Raw genomic sequence first — 19,126 nt, forward strand, 5'->3', positions numbered from 1 at the left:
AACATTTTTACAAAATACTGCAGTTCCGGCAACAATTGCCGCCGAACTGTCAATAGAGAAAAACATGTCGCTGTCGATGTGATTTACGTGATATCTTGTTTTCTTTTCATCGTTTCGATCCATTAAAATGGCTCGTGTGTCTTATGTGTCACGGACTTGTGGGATATTATTTTTATTTATTTTACAAGTGCACGCTACAAAGAATTTAACGGTTGAACCGTGGATAGTGTCTTTTAAAGTAGAAGCGAAATCGTGCGTAAATTTTCGATGTAAATATTTATTATTGGTGAACGGTAGTGAATTTTTGGGACATAATTCCTTAAGATTAACGTCCAGTGAAGGCGCTAGGGGTAGTGATTGTGATACGATATACCCGAATTACGAATTAAGAGAAATTGAAACATCGCAGTGGCTTACGAGGCTTGAAATATACGTACCGAAAGTGAGTGAAAAATTATATTTTTGTTTGCGGCATACGGAACAAGAGAATACACCAGTTGGAGGAAAGTGGATTCATCAAGGAGGAGATTTATATTTGCATCCTGATATCGACGACAGTTCATCTTTAAATAAAGCCAACAGGTAAAAATTTATTTGTAAGCATAGCGATTTTATAAAATATTAGAAATATGAAACTATGACTCATCGGCTTATGTAGTTTTGTAAATATTTTGCTGAGCGCTTAGCTTGCCAGTAATGTTTTTTTTTTTTTTTCAAATACCTTCTTAGTAAAAAGATTTTATCCAGCCCAAATTAAAAAAAAAAATAATTTTTTTCTACTCCAAAAAAAATATGCTGGATTTTTGTATCTGTAAATTTAAATCTACATAAATTTTCCTCAAAATGACAGTTTATTGTAAGAAAAAATATCATCGTAATCTAGTTGGAATCCAATTTGCAACAATTAAATCTATCGTCATTAAAAAAAAAAAATGTTTATACTCATAATCGGTTAGTTGTTCAATTCTCTACTAAGGATTGCTAACTTGTTGTCTGTAAAAGGTGTCTCTAAACAAACTCACTCGTAGTGTTATCCTAATTTTAAGTTAATTTAAGTAATATAAAAATGGATAGAATTTGTGCACAGTAAAGTATTCTGTTCTAACTTAATGTCCGCCATATAACGTTCCATCGCAATAATGTATATAATTACATAAAAAGAAATCATTAAATAGTATTCAGTTGTTTTTTCTAGGTCATTGACATTAACTTAAATATTTAAACGTTACAAATATAATTTTAGTTGTTATATCAAACTTATTCATAATATATCTTGGTATCGATAAGAGCAATATTTGATATTATATGTTTATTAATATATTTATATCTAGATAATAAGTTTGATGTGGTCTGTGTCGTCAATTCATTGAAGCAAATTTCATTCTTCGCCGAATGTTTTAAGAAATATCTTGATGTACCTCTGTTCACCTCGGGCCTCCTCTGAAATGAGACGTCATTAAAATCTTTTCGTGTAGTATTTTATAATAATTATAAAAATCACTAAATAAATTCTACACTTAAAATGGCGATTTAAATTATTCGTAGTTAATTGTCGTGCGACTTCGCTCGTAAGGTGTAAGGCATGCAAATTATCCTATGAATTTCATGAAACTCGACTCAGTGGTTTGACCGTGAAAGTACAGACAGACAGACAGTCAGTTAGTTTCTAATTTATAACACTCTATTGCGACAATAAGAGCAAAAAATCCAAATAAACAACATTTGACATCAAATTGACGCGATATCATTGGTCGAGAGCTCGATTAATCTATGATATTCATTATGGATTTGCGAAAACATTGCATTTTGGACGTCGACGAAACTGTTATCGAAATTTTGGAAGTAAAATTTAAGTGGAAATAAGTAGTTAAGTGTAGTAGTGTTGTATTATAAATAAAGATATATTAATCATAAACTCTTAGTAGTGCATATAGCTGAGTTATTAGCAGACCGCATGAAATACGTAAATCTAAGGTTTGTTTATCTTTATTCCTTCTTCGATAGGATTAAACTATAATATTACTATAGATTATGTATTCCTTAGCTCTTCATTGTAGTCATACTTTTTGGTTGTACCGTAACTATGGTTTTGATCACAACAGATGTGTTGTGAGGCTCAAAATCATCATCCTCAAATCATATCCCAATTTTACTTGGGGTCGGCGCAGCATGTGTTCTTCTTCCATACTTCTCTGTCGGACGTCATCTCACAAGTAACATTATTTCTAACCATTTCGTCTTTCACACAATCCATCCATCGTTAATACTCAAATTAATTATTATTTAATAATTACTCGAAATAATAAATATACTATATTCATGTACTCTTTAACTATCGATCGGCGAATCCAATGGAATTTGAGGAAATTTAGTGTCAAGCAAGTTTGCACCCCATGGAAGGACTTTGGATACTCTTTTATTGCTGACACCTAACGATCAAACCCTAAGCGAGCGAATACTCTACAGCTACTTATATAAACTAATGCATAAATATACCATTATAATATTTTCTAGCTAAACGTACTTTTCATTTTCTCTACATAGTAAACAAAGACGCTCCCCGCCATCTTTAAGCTTAGGTCTTTGAAACTACGCAACGGATTTTGATACGGTTCTCATCAAAAAACATTAATAGTTATTCAAGAGGAAGGTTTATCTTTACATAGTATAAAACAAAGTCGCTTTTTCTGTCCCTATGTCCCTTTGTATGCTTAAATCTTTAAAACTACGCAACGGATTTTGATGCGGTTTTTTTAAATAGATAGAATGATTCGAGAGGAAGGTTTTTGTATAGACAATATAGTTAAGTAACACTGATAATTTTAAAAGTTTCTAATGTGGTGTCGTAAATTTATACATTTTTTTCGCTTACATTGTAAACGCTGGCTGAACCCTACGAGATAGATCAAAATAATGTACTTCAGTATTGTACACCTTAAAACGGTCTTCAAAAAAGTCCGCGATGGTATATGTCTATCTCTTCGGGATTACCCACATTGCACCCGTGCGAAGACGGGGCGGGTCGCTAGTTATGTAATAAAGATGAGTAGAGAAAAGCTGTGAACTTCCGGATAAGAAATGATTATTTTCTCTTCAATCTAAAAATTGGATGAAGATCCTTATTGCGCACGTGTGTAGCCGGAGTAGCTAGTAACATTTAAAAGTGTATAAGTTGCCCATAGACAAAAGCGTTGTAAGAAATTGGGAACTAAGATGTTACGTCCCTTGTGCTTGTAGTTACACTGGCTCTCTAACCCTCCAAGCCGGACCACAACAATACTGAGGTTCTACCGCCAAGAATATGTGATGAGTGGGTGGTACGTACCCAGACGGGCTTGCACAAAGCCCTACATGGAATTTGTGTATAAATAACACATCACCATAAGTGAACGAAAGCAGTTTTAAACAACTTATCACCGAGACAAGTGCATTCTTATAGAATATTGGTTTTGTGGACGCCAGTCTGAAAAATCAATAACTCGTAATGCGTAGCGAAGGGTGTGCAAGGGAGTAGAAGGGCTTATACGTTTTACAGTTGTAATATTTATGCTCGAAGGTGAACATTAAGTTGGTTATTAGGACCTTTGTCTTCGAATTGAATGAAATAACGTTGCCGCAAAGAGACCAGTTATTGTTGCTGTTCGATTTTCGAACCGGCGAAAGATAAAGATTTTTATTTTAAACTTATGGCAAGAAGTCCAATGTTAAGTAACTGTGAATGTGTCATTGCTGGGATAATGTATCCTTTGAGTTAAAGGCTTAGAGATAATTCCACCACGCTGCTCCAATGCGGGTTGCTCTGTACATGTGGCAAAATTTCATTGAAATTAGACACGAGGTAATTTCACGATGTTCATTCACCGCCGAGTATGACACGATTCTAGCACATGAAAATTCAGTGGTGCTTGCCTGGGCTATGTTTGCCTTTTGAAATATATTCGACGACGACCTCCGTGATCGAGTAGTGTGTACACCGATTTCCATGTGTACGCCACTCCGAGTCGAGTCGATATAGAAAAAGTTCATAAGTTTTCTATGTTGTCTTGGGTCTGGGTGTTAGTAACCGTCGTTACTTCTGATTTCTATAACACAAGTGCTTTAGCTACTTACATTGGGATCAGAGTAATGTATGTGATGTTGTCCAATATTTATTTATTTATTAATTTATTATTATATTCTGCACCTGATGATAAAAATGAAAACCCACGAAACCTTGCAATAAACAAGATTGCTCATATATATTTATTTGTATTATGTGTGATCAGCAAAGTTGACCAGTATTTATGCTTTCTGAACTATGACTCGCGTATCCGTAATTACTGTATTATATAAAAAAAGGTTCTATTGTGAGTATGTAATTGATGTGTTCCGTTAACTTATTATCAATTATCGTTACCTCTATGTATTAGTAAGTCGTCGCGTTTGTCGGTATGTTTGAACGCGATAAACTCAGAAATTACTGAACGTATTTTCATAAGGTTTTCACTAATAAACGTAGTGATTCGTGAGGTAGGTTTAGGTGTGTAACTCATTAAGGTTGTGTGTGAATTGACTTGCGAACATCGTACCGTTTTGGAGCTTTACAGGCGTGAGTCGTAAACCACTAGTTAAATGATATAATTCAAAACATTTTATGTAGACGCTTATACTACTCGCGTGAAGTCGGGACGGGTAGCTAGCAACGTGGAAACGAATTATTTGTTTATTTTTTAATAGTTACTTCCCACCGTTGGGCACTGACATATTATAAAAATAATTAAGTTTTATATTTTATATAAACTTTACTTGTTTAATTGATTAAATAAATATCTATGTTACCGTAAATGTTCGAACTAAGGTAAATCTTAAGATTTTCATTTAAGTATTTATTATAAAGGGACGACTTTTTCGGACTTTCACCATTCCAACCCAACCTAACCTAACATGTAAATCCTAAGATTTACCAAGCGAATGACGGTAAAAGTTCGAATCCCAAAGTTTTATGGACATTTACCATTCATAATCGGTAAATATTAGGTTTTACTGGAAAATTCTTAAGATTTACCGTAGTTCGAGCTTTTACAGTAACATCTATACCATGTACAAGATTTTAAATTAACATGGTTATTTTTATTACTAACAGGATATTTACGGGATATTTACCACGAGACTCTCGTGAACAAGACATTCGTAGATAATGTCGAAATATCGAGCTCCACCAAATAATAATAAAAAACATGGTAAATATCTCGTTTTAAATACTGTTAGTAATTTATACCAAGTGTCCAGCCTAACAAAAAAATTACAAAAAAACAGGTTGTATTTTTTTGTCGTCATTCCGTTAATTAAAAATGTTACTATCAACGCGTAAAGAATTATAACTTCGAATGGCAGCCCTGTTATTAGTCAACGTAATAAAGACTTTTTATTGTAATCGTACGATAACAAGTACTTATTTATCGTAAATACGTACAACGTGCGAAGTTCCTTTGGATAACGTCCAAGTCTCGTACAGTCGCCGACGAAGTTGTTGTCTTGTAAAATTAGAACGTGGTCACAAATTTAAGTAATATAAACATTGAGACAAAATACCTTAGAAAAAAAAAAAACAAAAAAAAAAATTTTTGGTCTTAAATAAATCAATATTATTGAATTGATAACCTCGTTCTTATCTTAAATCGACATTTGCAACCTATATTTTTTTGTGTCTTAATGTATAATTTTTTAATGTATTTGTCCTCTATACATTCAATCGATTTTGATTGAGTTGTTCACCATACGACTGAGAAAGGACTTGACCAATAATAAGATTTTTTCTTAGTATATTGGTCCTTCAATACAAATATCTCATGCACACCCATATTTTAACCGAACCATGCCGGGTACTTTTCTGGTAATAATATTATAGTACTTTATTAAACTCTGTGTTTTTTGGGTAAATAGTGTGATATTCAATAAAAACATTTTGTTTCATTTCATGTCTTTTTAACAAAATCATCGCGATAGTTAATCTCTGTTATATATTTTAAGGACTGCGTCAATTAAACCATACTGATTTCGTTGAAGCGTTGCACTGGTGGAAAGCCGCCACACGCACACACGTAAAAGCCTAACTCAACTACATGAGCACAAAAATAAAACAGCATACCGACTTACATAACGTATTATGTACCATTCCTTAACCGACCAACCTTTTGAACTAAGACATTACGAAAATGCCCCATTGGTAGATATACAGACTCACCCATCCTTTAAATCGGAACACAACAATACTCTAATGCGGGCTTTGTTAGGAAAATTTAAAGTATTGTTAACAGCTAAAATAGCTAAGATAGCACTTTCGATCGCGATTGTACATTACGTCAAGATGTTAACGTATTATTATGTAAAACTGAGTCAGAGATGAAAAATTCCTCAGAAAATATCGTTGAGTAACGTAGTTACTATATACGATGAGCATTCGTCGTTAATATATTTACTATGCTAGTGCCACATCTGTTAACACTGTTAATGTTAAGGTGCGTCCAGACTGAATAAAAAATATACTTTATTTGATTAGGATTATTGTTTGATTTTTTAGAAAGGGAAGCTAGAAAGACTGTAACGCGTACTGTAATGTACTTACTGACCGTAACGCGTTACGTAACGAAGCTTTAAGAAGTTATAACTTTAAAAAAAAGTTACTTACGCGATATACTCAGAAACTACCAAGGGATTTTACATTATTTTCCTCAATGAAAGGACAGATATACTAGAAACGTTGAGGCATATTTTTTAACACGGTGTATAATGTGATGACTCCACCGTCCATTAAATTAAATCGCGTCTCCTGAGGGCTTTCATGGCGTGCGCTGTTTAAATGGATATATAATGTATTAATATTAGAGTTATGAAAAAATTAAACGATTTTAATTTTTATAATGCGCTCACATGTCACGAGAACTTTGATGATGTTGCTCGATCAGCCGCCAATTAGGGCGTGGACCCATGTCTACGGTGCGGCGCCGTTTGCCGTGCAACGGTACGGCACACGGTGTAAAACTTATCATATATATGATAATAATAATAATATAAGCACACACACGTTTTTTAATATTTTTCTTGTCTCTCTTTGTTTCAACCACCAAATTATTATAAGGTGTGTCACCAATATTGTACGGTATCGCTTAGCCTTTATAACCAAAGTTGTAAGAACTTCAAATTCAAGTAAAATTCAAAGTAGTTAAAATTCAAGTACATGTGAAGGTTTTCGTCCCAAACTAAATGCCACGTGTCAAAGCCGCGTGTTCAGCTAGTATACAACATACAGGTAACGCAACACGAATGCTATTACATTAAATATTATATACGTATAATTGTATGTATATTCCCATGACGTCACGAATATAATCGATATTTGGACGCATAACATGGGCGTCGGGAGAAGGGTGCAACGGGGTGCACTGGCAACTCCCCGCCGATAAAGAAAACATACAGATCGACAGATCAGAAATGTTTTTTTAATTATCATAGTAACTGTCTGAATAAACCCATCGGTGGAATGGGTTTGTCCCAGCCCGTCTGGATAAGTACCGCCCACTCATGACATTTTATCGCCAAACAGCAATATATTGTTTTTTTGTGTTCCGGTTTGAAGGGTGAAAGAGCCAGTGGAACTGCAAGCACAGCAGTCATGGCATATTAGTTCCCGGTGTTGGTGACGCATTGGCGATGTAAGGAATGGTTGATATTAAAGCGCCTATGTCTGTCAGCGGTGGTGACTACTTGCCACCAGGTAGCCCATTTGTGAGTTCACCTACATACATATACTTTGAAAGAATTACAAGTCAATTCGTATCGGAAATGGAACCATTTTCTACTATCTTACAAAGTTGATATTGTACATGTTGATGAAGTTCCGATGATAATGTATTGTTCGAGCCCAATAAAACCTCCTTGGTGTGTACAATTATAAACGGCGAGACGTCATTTTTAAAAAAAGAGAAAATTGCGCTTGGAGACTTGGACGTCAAATAATAATATAAATTATTTTACATAAATTATTATGTTAATTTGATTAAATTCATTATTCAAGATCAAAATACTCTTCTCATTTCTCCATTTTCAATCTTTGGCATGATCATGTATTTTTGGGTAGCGTGATTCTATAGAGCTCATCTTGGGTTAGGTTAGGTTAGGTTAGGAACAAAGGAACTCTTCAACAGTGAAACCAGAGACGAAATTTGGGATCAGAATAAATATTGCCTTTAATAGCCTCAATAAAGCAATGATTTGCGGATAGCCTAGCGATATAAGAAGTCTAGGTACGATCGTGACCACTTGGTCTTTCTCACTCCTAGCACCGGCTTTAAACTGAATTGGAGGGGTAAAAATGAATGTTAATAATATCTTAAAGTTAGTAAATGTTACATATAACATATAATCTTTGAAATAAGTAATGTTGTTACTCATACGATATATTATTCGCTTTGCGGATACTTTTTTCACGCTGGGTAAGGGGTACCTGGTCTCTTGGAAAGCGGGATGTGTAGGATTCTTACTCACTGCGCACTGCGATTTTTCGAAGAGGTTGCGGGATGGTGCATAGTTCGGTGCTCTCCTCAGGAGGGTGATTTCACCCCCACCTGCGCTCGTCGCTACTGCGCATGGCATCCCAGCTGATATCCTTCCCAGAACCACCTGAAACAGAACATGTGAGGCTCCCTCACGCGTCCACGGCCCCACTTGCGGTTACTATATTTCTTTTTATACTCTATATTCAATTGGGTATTGGATTTTAATTTAACTGGCATGACGTAAATGTCATGTTTTATATCAAGTTACAAAGATAAAGAAGGATTTAGAATATTTGATTATAATTCATTTCGTGCTCGATGGTGTAGGATAACATCGTGTGGAAACATTCAAGTGTCGAACCCACATTGGAAAAACGTGACAGAGGAAGAACCTTAAAAAAAAATTATTACTTACTACTTTCCGCCCTCGGATTCGTCAGCAGGTGTCGGCTCGTGTTACGAAAGGGGATCGGGTTGGGTTGAAGGTTTTAAGGAATAGTAACCTGTCTGCTAATCCAGACAATAATCTATCTTTTTGCCAAATTTTAGCTAGATCTGTTCAGCCGTTCAGGTGTGATTAACGAACATCCTTCCATGCAAACTTTCGCATTTATAATATTTATAAGATGGGTATAATATGAATAGAGCCGAAATGGCCCAGTGGTTAGAACGCGTGCATCTTAACCGATGATTTCGGGTTCAAACCCAGGCAGGCACCACTGAATTCTCATGTGCTTAATTTGTGTTTATAATTCATCTCGCGCTCGGCGGTGAAGGAAAACATCGTGAGGAAACCTGCATGTGGCTAATTTCAACGATATTCAGCCACATGTGTATTCCGCCAACCCGCATTGGAGCAGCGTGGTGGAATATGCTCCAAACCTTCTCCTCAAAGGGATACGAGGCCTTAGCACAGCAGTGGGAAATTTACAGGCTGCTAGTGTATAATATGAAGATGCAGTATGCATTTCTGAAAATAGTTCAAATGGCGCCCATGTTGGACTGTCCGGCACCTGCCAAATGATTAGCGGATTGGACTACTTAAAAAGTAATAACGTATTAAATTATCTTACATTCAACATCACCTGTTAATACTTGTTCGTTTTATTACATTTTACAACAGTACCATCCCCTCGAGCTGAAATTTACGGATGGACTTATTTATTGTGGTGATTCGACGAGTTTGTCTAACGGGCTCAAGGCAGAAACGTCAAATAATCTTGAAAACTACTTAATCACTATCGATAGCAAAAGAAAATGTGTTTTTATTATTTACTTTCCTTAAGCCTATCTTCGGTGACGTCAAGGCAAGAGGCCTTGAGAATTATTTTTACGGATTTTTTTAGGACCTACAATTTTCTAATATATCGATATTTTCGAATGTAACGGTGACAATAATTGTATAGACACGAGGAAGGTTATATAAACACCTAGTTTCCGACTTCCTGGGGAACCGTAATTGTTTCTATAATTAGATTTCACAGGTTTTTTTTCAATTCGCCAAAGTCAAAGTCAAAAATCTTTATTCAATATAGAAGTGTTTACACTTGCTTATTGATAGTCAAAAATCAGGTAGTGTAATACAGGCACAAGGGACATAACATCTTAGTGCCCAAGTTTGGCGTCGCATAGGTGATGTAAGGAATGTTAATATTTCTTACAGCGCCTTTGTCTATGGGCGGTGGTGACCACTTACCATCAGGTGGCATATATGCTCGTCCGTCAACCAATGCCATAAAAAAAAATACCACCGGTTCGGAATTTAACTCCTCGGACCTGAGAAGAGCCGACGAAAAAAACTCAGCGGAAAATTAATTAATTCAATTCTAATCCTATTAATAATATCAAAAAAACATTGTTTGATAAGGCATATTACTCAATACTAGATTGTATTAAAGATAAAAAAGCGTCAACTTTTTGTTGACTTCTAGAGAGGATATGTAAAAATTTAATTATACTTTACTTTAATAAAAATGGTGGAAAAGAGTAACTTCTGAGTTTCTTGCCGGTTCTTTTCGGTAGAATCTACTTTCCGAACCGGTAGTAGCTTACATTTAATTCAACACTAACATGACGATTCAAAAAAGCTTTTATGAGCCTACGTGAAAAAAGATTACTTATTTAAATATTTTTTCATTTGGATGTATATCTTAAGGTTTAGTCAGCACCCTTATCAACTGAACGAAACCAGTCTTATGATTAAAATACATTACATAATATATGTACAAATCTTATCAGTGAAAAACGTACTAAGACCAGTTGAATGTTATAGAAGTTAGCAAAGACAGAAGTAGAAAACGACTTTGTTTTATACTATTTACAGATAAATGAATCCAATAGAATCTCGGACGAGGTCAGGTGGCGTGCGTCAGGATCGTAAAAAATATTGAAAAACAAATTTGACCATTACGATGGTAGTCGTAAACTTTGCATTAGCATATATATATAGACTTGCAGATAATTTGATGTGCTCGAAATGAATCAATTATTTTGTGTTTTTCCTTTTTTCCACGACCTCCTTTATCATCGTCACCATCATCAATTGCTAAATATGTGCAGACAAAGGTTTCTGAAGTCCCTGGTTTCCTTTTTTATGTATATCAAGTCGGGTCTCGCCACTATCTTCAAACCATCGGTTCTTAATAAAACACAGACAATATAAGTTTTGTCACCCCAGACTAACACTGCTCATGACTAAACGGAGCTCTATGTTGCGTTTTTATTTGCACGGGAAATTCTGAGCAGTGCGAAGCTTCGAACAAAGTTGAGACTGTACTCTTGAACCTCGGAAAGAACGTAATTGTTGGCCCTCTTCGTAAACTCGCCGCAGATTTTATTGGAGTTAGGAAATAAGAAGTGGACATGTATTTTTTTTTTTTTATTTAAACAAGCACACTTACAACATACATATTAAACATTTACAGCCAAAGCGACTATATTAAAATATCAGATATGTACGTCAATGACAAGTGCACATAACATATACAAACTACAAACAGTGTACAATTAAAAAGTCCACACATTAATTCAAAAATAAAACAAAAACATTACGCAAAAATCACAAAATAAAAACAAAAAACATCACTACATAAACTTAGGAAAACTAATTAACTTAGAGAAGAAAAAAAAAATTAGTCGACAACTTTTCGTTTGAATACATGAAACGAATCACAAAATAGGTCCAGACCTGGCAACTAACTTAACTAACTAACTAACAACTATTTGACCAGCACTAACAAATATTATTTCTCCAGCATAGCTGGCCGAGACCAAAATCAGTCAGGAGGTCATCAACGTATCTTGATAAATAAAGAACAGGTTGAACAATTGTAAATGTAATACTGCTAGACTAACGTCCATTTCTTCCACATTTTTCCGCCAAAGAGGATTGTTGTATTTGCTCACGATGTTTTTCTTTACCCCCAAAAAACTACAGACAGTTATATTTGCTTCATCTTCATTAGCTAATATTCACGTGTTCTATCTGGGCCATAAAATCTGGGCTGGTCGTTTCAATAAAGTGTAAGAAAGAAAAAAATTTATTCCAACAAACAATGAAAACCAGAGCAGCGGCTTTGTAACCAAGTGTACCATAATTGAAATATTTAGCATAAAAATAGACGATTTTGTGTTCCTTTGTTTAAGTTGGTCTCTTATTGTCGTTCGTTTGACCTTTATTTATTGAATAGCTTCCGCTGGTAGATTTTCCCCTGTCTGGCGGGTTTTAGATAGTCTTACGTGTGAGTCGGGATATCGAAATACTGTTCCAAATTTCGTCAAAATCCGTCCAGCCGTTTTTGTTGTTTCACTTCTGAGTAACAAACGGCCAAAAATAAAAACTTTCGCCTTTATGATGTAAGGATTAAGCTCATAAATTAGAACATTGCATAGATTTAAAAAAGCAAAAAATAAGCTAAAGTATGTGCAACACTAAAGGCGACCTCTTCATATAGCAATTTCTTTGAGACGACCTTGGGGTTAGAAGTAATCAAAATTGATATACATACCTTTTTATATGTAGTCATTTTACTTGATGGTAGTTCTTTACGCAACCCCTCTGTATGGGTACCACCCACCCATCATATATCATACCGCCATGCAATAATACTTTGTATTGATGTGTGAGTGATTGGTGTAACTGAGTCAGTTTAACTAAGGCACAAGTAAAGTAATAACTTAGTGCCCGAGGATAATGGCGCATTGGAGATGTTAGGAATTATTTCTTACGGCGCGCCCTATCCTCGAGATGTAAAAAATCTTTTTGAAAAAATAGAAATAACTTCTGCATAGTAATTGTTTTTTTATTTTATTTATCTCATTTTTAACAAATATTAGTAAGATTAAATACATCCCTGATACATACGTTTAATAATAATGTTTCTTTGTAAACCGTCAAACCTTCAAACCATTCCTTTAGACAGACTGCAGCAATATATAGGCATAAACACATTTATCGTAATTTTAGCCAACTTTTGAGCATGTTTCACCAGTGTGCGGCGCCAACGTCTATGGGTAGTGGTGACCATCACCACCATCTTACCATCAGGTGGTCCATTTGCCCGTTCGTCTTCTTTTTTCATAAAAAAAAAACTATATAAAACTTACTACTTAATATGTGATAACTATCTATCCCGTCGTAGAATGTGATGTAGATGATTACGTCGCCCTGAAAGATTTCGGTTACGGCAGCCAATCGAAGCGGAGATTTTTTACGGCCCGATCTGGAGTTTTAGCCCAAGACCTTGAAATTTGCAGCCATATATAACTGGATTCTAGCTACTCCAGACACGTGGCAGTCTTGGAATAAAAGTCAACATAAATTGTTCAATATAATCTTTTATATAGAAGGCATAAATAACAATAAAACACTTGGTTTTTTTTGACAATGGTCAAAGAAGGCAACGACAAACATATTTTTTTCTATTTATAAGAAAAGAATATAAAATTTCTTCCAATCAAATACGAATGACCGATTAAAAGTTTGATACAAATATATTTTCTTTTTACAAAATAAGAATTCTTGCCGTTTTATTACTCGCTCGACATTTCCCTATCGTTCTTTACAAACTAGGCCGTTACAACCCCCTCATAGTTCAAGGTGAAGAAATAATGCCCTCGTTAAAACGCCCGAGACTCGATGGGAAAAATACGTGGTCACGATATTTATTTCCATAATGCGTTATCGCGTGTGGCTACATTTGGACAATAATAAATATTTTTAAAGAAATTTTGAATCGTGTTTGAATTAAATTTAAAGCTTTTGCTTTTTTTATATGCCTGGAAATAAACAAACACTAAGTCCACGCTCATTTACCTTCTATTAATCTTGTATTGAGTAATGTGCCTTATCTATCCAATGTTTTTTGACATGATATTTAAATTTATTAAAGCCAAGTTAAAAATAAATGTGTAATGTAAACATTGAACCCACCGTGCCCCAGTAAGGATGTATTGGCCTTGCGAAGTCAGAAACTAGGGGTTCTTAGGTTTCGTATTCCCTTCAGTAATACTTAGTATTATTGTGGTCCGGTTTAAATTCTGATTCAGCCACTGTATCTACATACATCAGAGACGTTACATCGCAGTTCCGAGATGAGAAATTATTAAAATTTCATACGGCACTAATGTCTATGGACAGTGACCCCTTACCATCAGTTGGCTCATTTTCCCGCCCCCCTATATATATGTATATACAAACCTTAGGTTTACGTATTTCATGAGATTTGCTAATAACTCAGCTATATTGTGCACTACTAAGAGTTTATGACATATATGTCTTTATTTATAATTCAACACTCTTACACTAAAATTCCAATAACAGTTTCGTCGAAGTTCAAAACGCCAGTTTTTTTTGCTAATCCATAGTGAATATCATAGATTAATCGAGCTCTCGGCCAATGATATCGCGTTAATTTGCTTTTCTTCTGTTATGGTCGGAATAGAGTATAAATTATAACATAGATAATTTTATGTTAGCATATTTATTTTAGTGTGATCATATTTTATTGTTTTTATGTATTGAATTATCAGCAGAAATAATTCGTTTTAAATAATAGTTACATTTTACGTTGATTTGAACATTCGGTTTTAAATAAACTAATTTGTATTTTAAAATAGATCAAAACCGGATGTTGCTACAGTGGAAGGAGGGAGGGGCGTGTAAACGTTTAATGCTAGGGGTAAGCCAATAAATTGGCGTTCTTACTTTAATTGTCAGAATGGAAGGATCGAGCAAAGAATTAATTTTGTATCAGTATTGATTTTGAAACATACATTACATTAGCAGCCTGTAAATTTCCCACTGCTGGGCTAAGGCCTCCTATCCCTTGAGGAGAAGGTTTGGAGCATATTCCACCACGCTGCTCCAATGCGGGCTGGTGGAATACACATGTGGCAGGATTTCGTTGAAACTAGACACATGCAGGTTTCCTCATGATGTTTTCCTTCACCGCCGAGCACGAGATGAATTATAAACACAAATTGAGCACATGAAAATTCAGTGATGCCTGCCTGGGTTTGAACCCGAAATCATCGGTTAAGATGCACGCGTTCTAACCACTGGGCCATCTCAACTATTTTTGAAACACTAGGATAAATAAACTATTGATCGTGAGGAAAGTTTTTGTTTTATTTCAACAGTTATATAGTCTAGACAATACGGCGCCAGATGATGAGACTTTTTATGAACTAGGACGTAACGCAATCAATAACCGTGGAAGACTCGATTAGAATGTAGTATTTGATACTAAATATTATACAAGCTACATAGATATGTGTTATATATAATTAATACAATTATTAAACCAAGTTTCGAACAAGTTTAATGAATTTATAATTTCCTTATTGATTTCTGACTAAAAATATCAGACAAAAAATCGAAATATACTTGATACAATTATAGAGTAATACAATGGTCCAGTGGTTAGAACGCGTGCATCTTAACCGATGATTTCGGGTTCAAACCCAGACAGGCATCACTGAATTTTCATGTGCTTAATTTGTGTTTATAATTCATCTCGTGCTCGGCGTTGAAGGAAAACATCGTGAGGAAACCTGAATGTGTCTAAATTCAACGAAATTCTGCCATATTTGTATTCCACTAACCCGCATTGGAACAGCGTGGTGGAATATGGTCCAAACCTTCTGCTCGAAGGGAGAGGAGGCCTTAGCCCAGCAGTGGGTAATTTACAGGCTGCTAATGCGAAAAAAAAAAGAATTTTTAAAGGATACGACTTATTATTCTATTTCTTAGAACATAATATGATCGAACTGGGGTATTCAACTATATTTGCAAAATTACTTTTCAAATACAATACAAAATTTGATTTTCCTAGTAGAAAGCCACGAAAAATATATTTCGGCAAAATAAACACGTTTTCTTGCCATAAAATTAAATTAAATTTGAAACCATTTCGTTCCCGCAAAAAGGCTGTCAGCGATTTTGGTGGCGTCATACTAATAAAGACAGTTGTGTATGTACGGCTGGCACTCATACATAACACAACATGTTATGGAAGAGTGGGACCCTCTGACACGAGTATGAATCATGCTCACTAGAGAGACCCAACCTTAAATATGCTATGTAAAATGTAGTAACGAATAAAATAAATAAAAAAAAAAAAACAAAGCCCCCAATAATGCGCTGGAAGCCCTGAACCTTCTGTGATCGTTGGGGGTTACCGTTCCAGTACATTATGAGAGTAAAGGAATAGACATATCTCCTACTTAGTTATTCACCGTTGAGAATCGATCAAGACGAAATAATTATAAGAAATTTTTGTACTCATTCAATGTTATCAGCTATAAATTATAAGGTGTTTTTGGGGAAATCATTGAATTACAATCGCTATCCTTGGAATGTAACGTGCAAATGTACAAAACTCCAGAAAAGTTGTTTGTCAAAGTGCCAGATTATACTGAAATGACAGTTTCTGCCTATCTGACGCCACAGCATGGCGGCTCGTGTTCTAGGTCACGTGATATACAGACTAAAAATTACGACTTTTAATTTTAATATAAAAAAAAACACAAAGTAATGTTTATTCGTGTAGACTCATGTGATCAATTTTAAATCGTCTTGTTAAGCCTTGAATTAAATGTACTTACTTACCAGTTGTCCCTCGTTTTCATAATTTTAATTACAGACTACATCAGTAAGGTGAAATTTAATTCTTATATATCCTGCCTTGAAATCAATAAATACGCTTTCTTATCTGCAATATAATCTTGTATTGAGTAATAAGCCTTAATAATCAAAGTTTTCTTGACATTTTTTTTTATGGCATTGTTTGGCGGACGAGCATATGGGCCACCTGATGGTAAGTGGTCACCACCGCCCATAGACAAAGGCGCTGTAAGAAATATTAACCATTCCTTACATCACCTATGCGACACCAACCTTGGGAACTAAGATGTTATGTCCCTTGTGCCTGTGATTACACTGGCTCACTCACCCTTCCAACCGGAACACAACAATACAGAGTACTGTTATTTGGCGGTAGAATATCTGATGAGTGGCTTTCCTAACATGTGATTTAAATTTATGATTTCGCAAATCGAGCAGAATTTCAGAAAAACACCCAATTGTCAATTTCAAATCAGAAAACCCTCCAAGATCCATGGAATAAAGAAAATTAACTATGCACATTACACAGACGTGTCAAGTCGTCTGGCTCGTATCTGGCTCACGGCCAATGTTACATTTGAAACTGAGGTAGGTATAAGCGGAGCGTAAATATTATACAAGGTCGTTTATAAAATCATTTCGTCTGCGGAGAGGACGAAAAGCTGAAGCATCAACATTGTCGCAGAGTTTTCGTCTCAAATTCCTTGAGTGGTACTGGAGCTCAAACTTCTTTGGTGAATTTCTTTTGGTGATCGCTTCTATAATAAAATTCGTCAAATAGTTTTAGTTATGAGGATTAATAAGTTTTCAATTTCACATTCAAATACAATCTACTAATTGGTGGTAGGGTTTTGTGCAAGCTCGTCTGGGTAGATACCACCCACTTATCAGATATATTACCGTCAAATAACAATACTCTGTATTGTTGTGTTCCGGCTAGAAGGGTGAGTGAGCCAGTGTAATCACAGGCACAAGGGACATAACATCTTAGTTCCCAAGGTTGGTGGCGCATAGGTGATGTAAGGAATGGTTAATATTGCGCCTTTGTCTATGGGCGGTGGTGAACACTTACCATCAGGTGGCCCATATGCTCGTCCGCCAACCAATGCCATAAAAAAAATTTAAATGCTCAATAAATCACGACGGGGACGACCAAAGCAATTTGTGAAAGACGATATGGTTAGAAATAATGTTACTTGTGACATGACGTCCGACGGAAGTATGGAAGAAGAAGACATGCTGCGCCGACCCCAAGTAAAATTGGGATAAGGGCAGGAGTATTAAGAACGCTCAACAAAACTTCAATAGCGTGTGTTATAAATAATCTACGTAATAACGTACACGCGGTAGAATTCGTTTACAATGTCGTCGGCTTGATAAAAAAACACCACGTGCCACTGAAATGCTTTCAGCGCCAAATGCGTCACGTAACCGTCACGGTCGAGTCATGAATGAAGTGAAACTCGAACTACTATCCGTAAATTTATTACTTACGTAATACCGTCTAACCGAGCGTCTGATTGATCGTCTATCGAATATATATACCTGATATATATTCTGTAATGTTATATATGTACGGAAATATGATTTTATGAGAAAATGTGATACTCATAACACAATCTTGGTACTCCTGTTACTCGACTGCATGGAGTCAGTGACTCTTTTGTGGGGCAATGTATACGGTTCTTCGACAGGATCCCAGAAAGTTTTCTAAATGCCTACGTTTTTATTTTTTTTAAGAACGCTTATTGCAAAAGTATTGTACATTATTTGTATATACATATTGTGTTTGGTATCGAATATTTGAATATATTAAAATTAAATAATAAGTATATAGGTATGAAAAGTTTCTTTCGCCGATTCTCATGTCAGGGTGTTTCCTTTTCCGAACCGTTGGTGTTTAATTTGACAATCAATAAGTAAGTAATGCTTCTATATTGAATAAATAAATATTCGACAACATCACATACATTACTCTGATCCCAGTGTAAGTAGCTAAAGTACTTGTGTTATGGAAAATCAGAAGTAACGACGGTACCACAAACACTCAGACCCAAGGCAACATAGAAAACTAATAAACTTTCTCTACATCGACGCGGCCGCGAATCGAACCCTCGGTTAAACCCTGAGGTGTTTTCGTCTCTCTCTCTCTATCTCTCCGTCTCTTTTTACTGTATACGGTTTCGTGTATAATTATTTAAATGTATCTTTTATTATTGTCACTTATTTATTTTCAATTGTTGCTAATATATTTTATTGTGTCTGTAGTTTATATAGGGAAACAGTCGAGATGGAGCAGCGTGGTGGAATATGCTCCAAAAACCTTCTCCTCAAAGGGAGAGGAGGCCTTAGCCCAGCAGTGGGAAATTTACAGGCTGCTAATGTATATAGGGAAAGCGACTCTGTTTCAACCGGGTTTCAAGACACCTCTTGATTTTTTTTTATTAGTATATCTTTTTATTAGTAA

At 35.3% G+C, this 19,126-nt stretch overlaps 1 protein-coding gene across 1 annotated transcript in view; it reads left to right on the forward strand.

Annotated features, from left to right (window-relative positions):
• Positions 1–48: 48 nt before the first annotated feature.
• Positions 49–19,126, forward strand: part of LOC125074809 (unextended protein-like) — a 41,605-nt gene continuing 22,527 nt past the window's right edge. Inside the window, exon 1 of the mRNA XM_047686237.1 lies at positions 49–582. Within this exon, the coding sequence (XP_047542193.1) occupies positions 128–582 (455 nt within the window). The 5' untranslated portion in view covers positions 49–127. The remainder of the gene's footprint in view (positions 583–19,126) is intronic.

This window comes from Vanessa atalanta, chromosome 28 (genome assembly GCF_905147765.1).
Source record: "Vanessa atalanta chromosome 28, ilVanAtal1.2, whole genome shotgun sequence".
NCBI lineage: Eukaryota > Metazoa > Arthropoda > Insecta > Lepidoptera > Nymphalidae > Vanessa > Vanessa atalanta.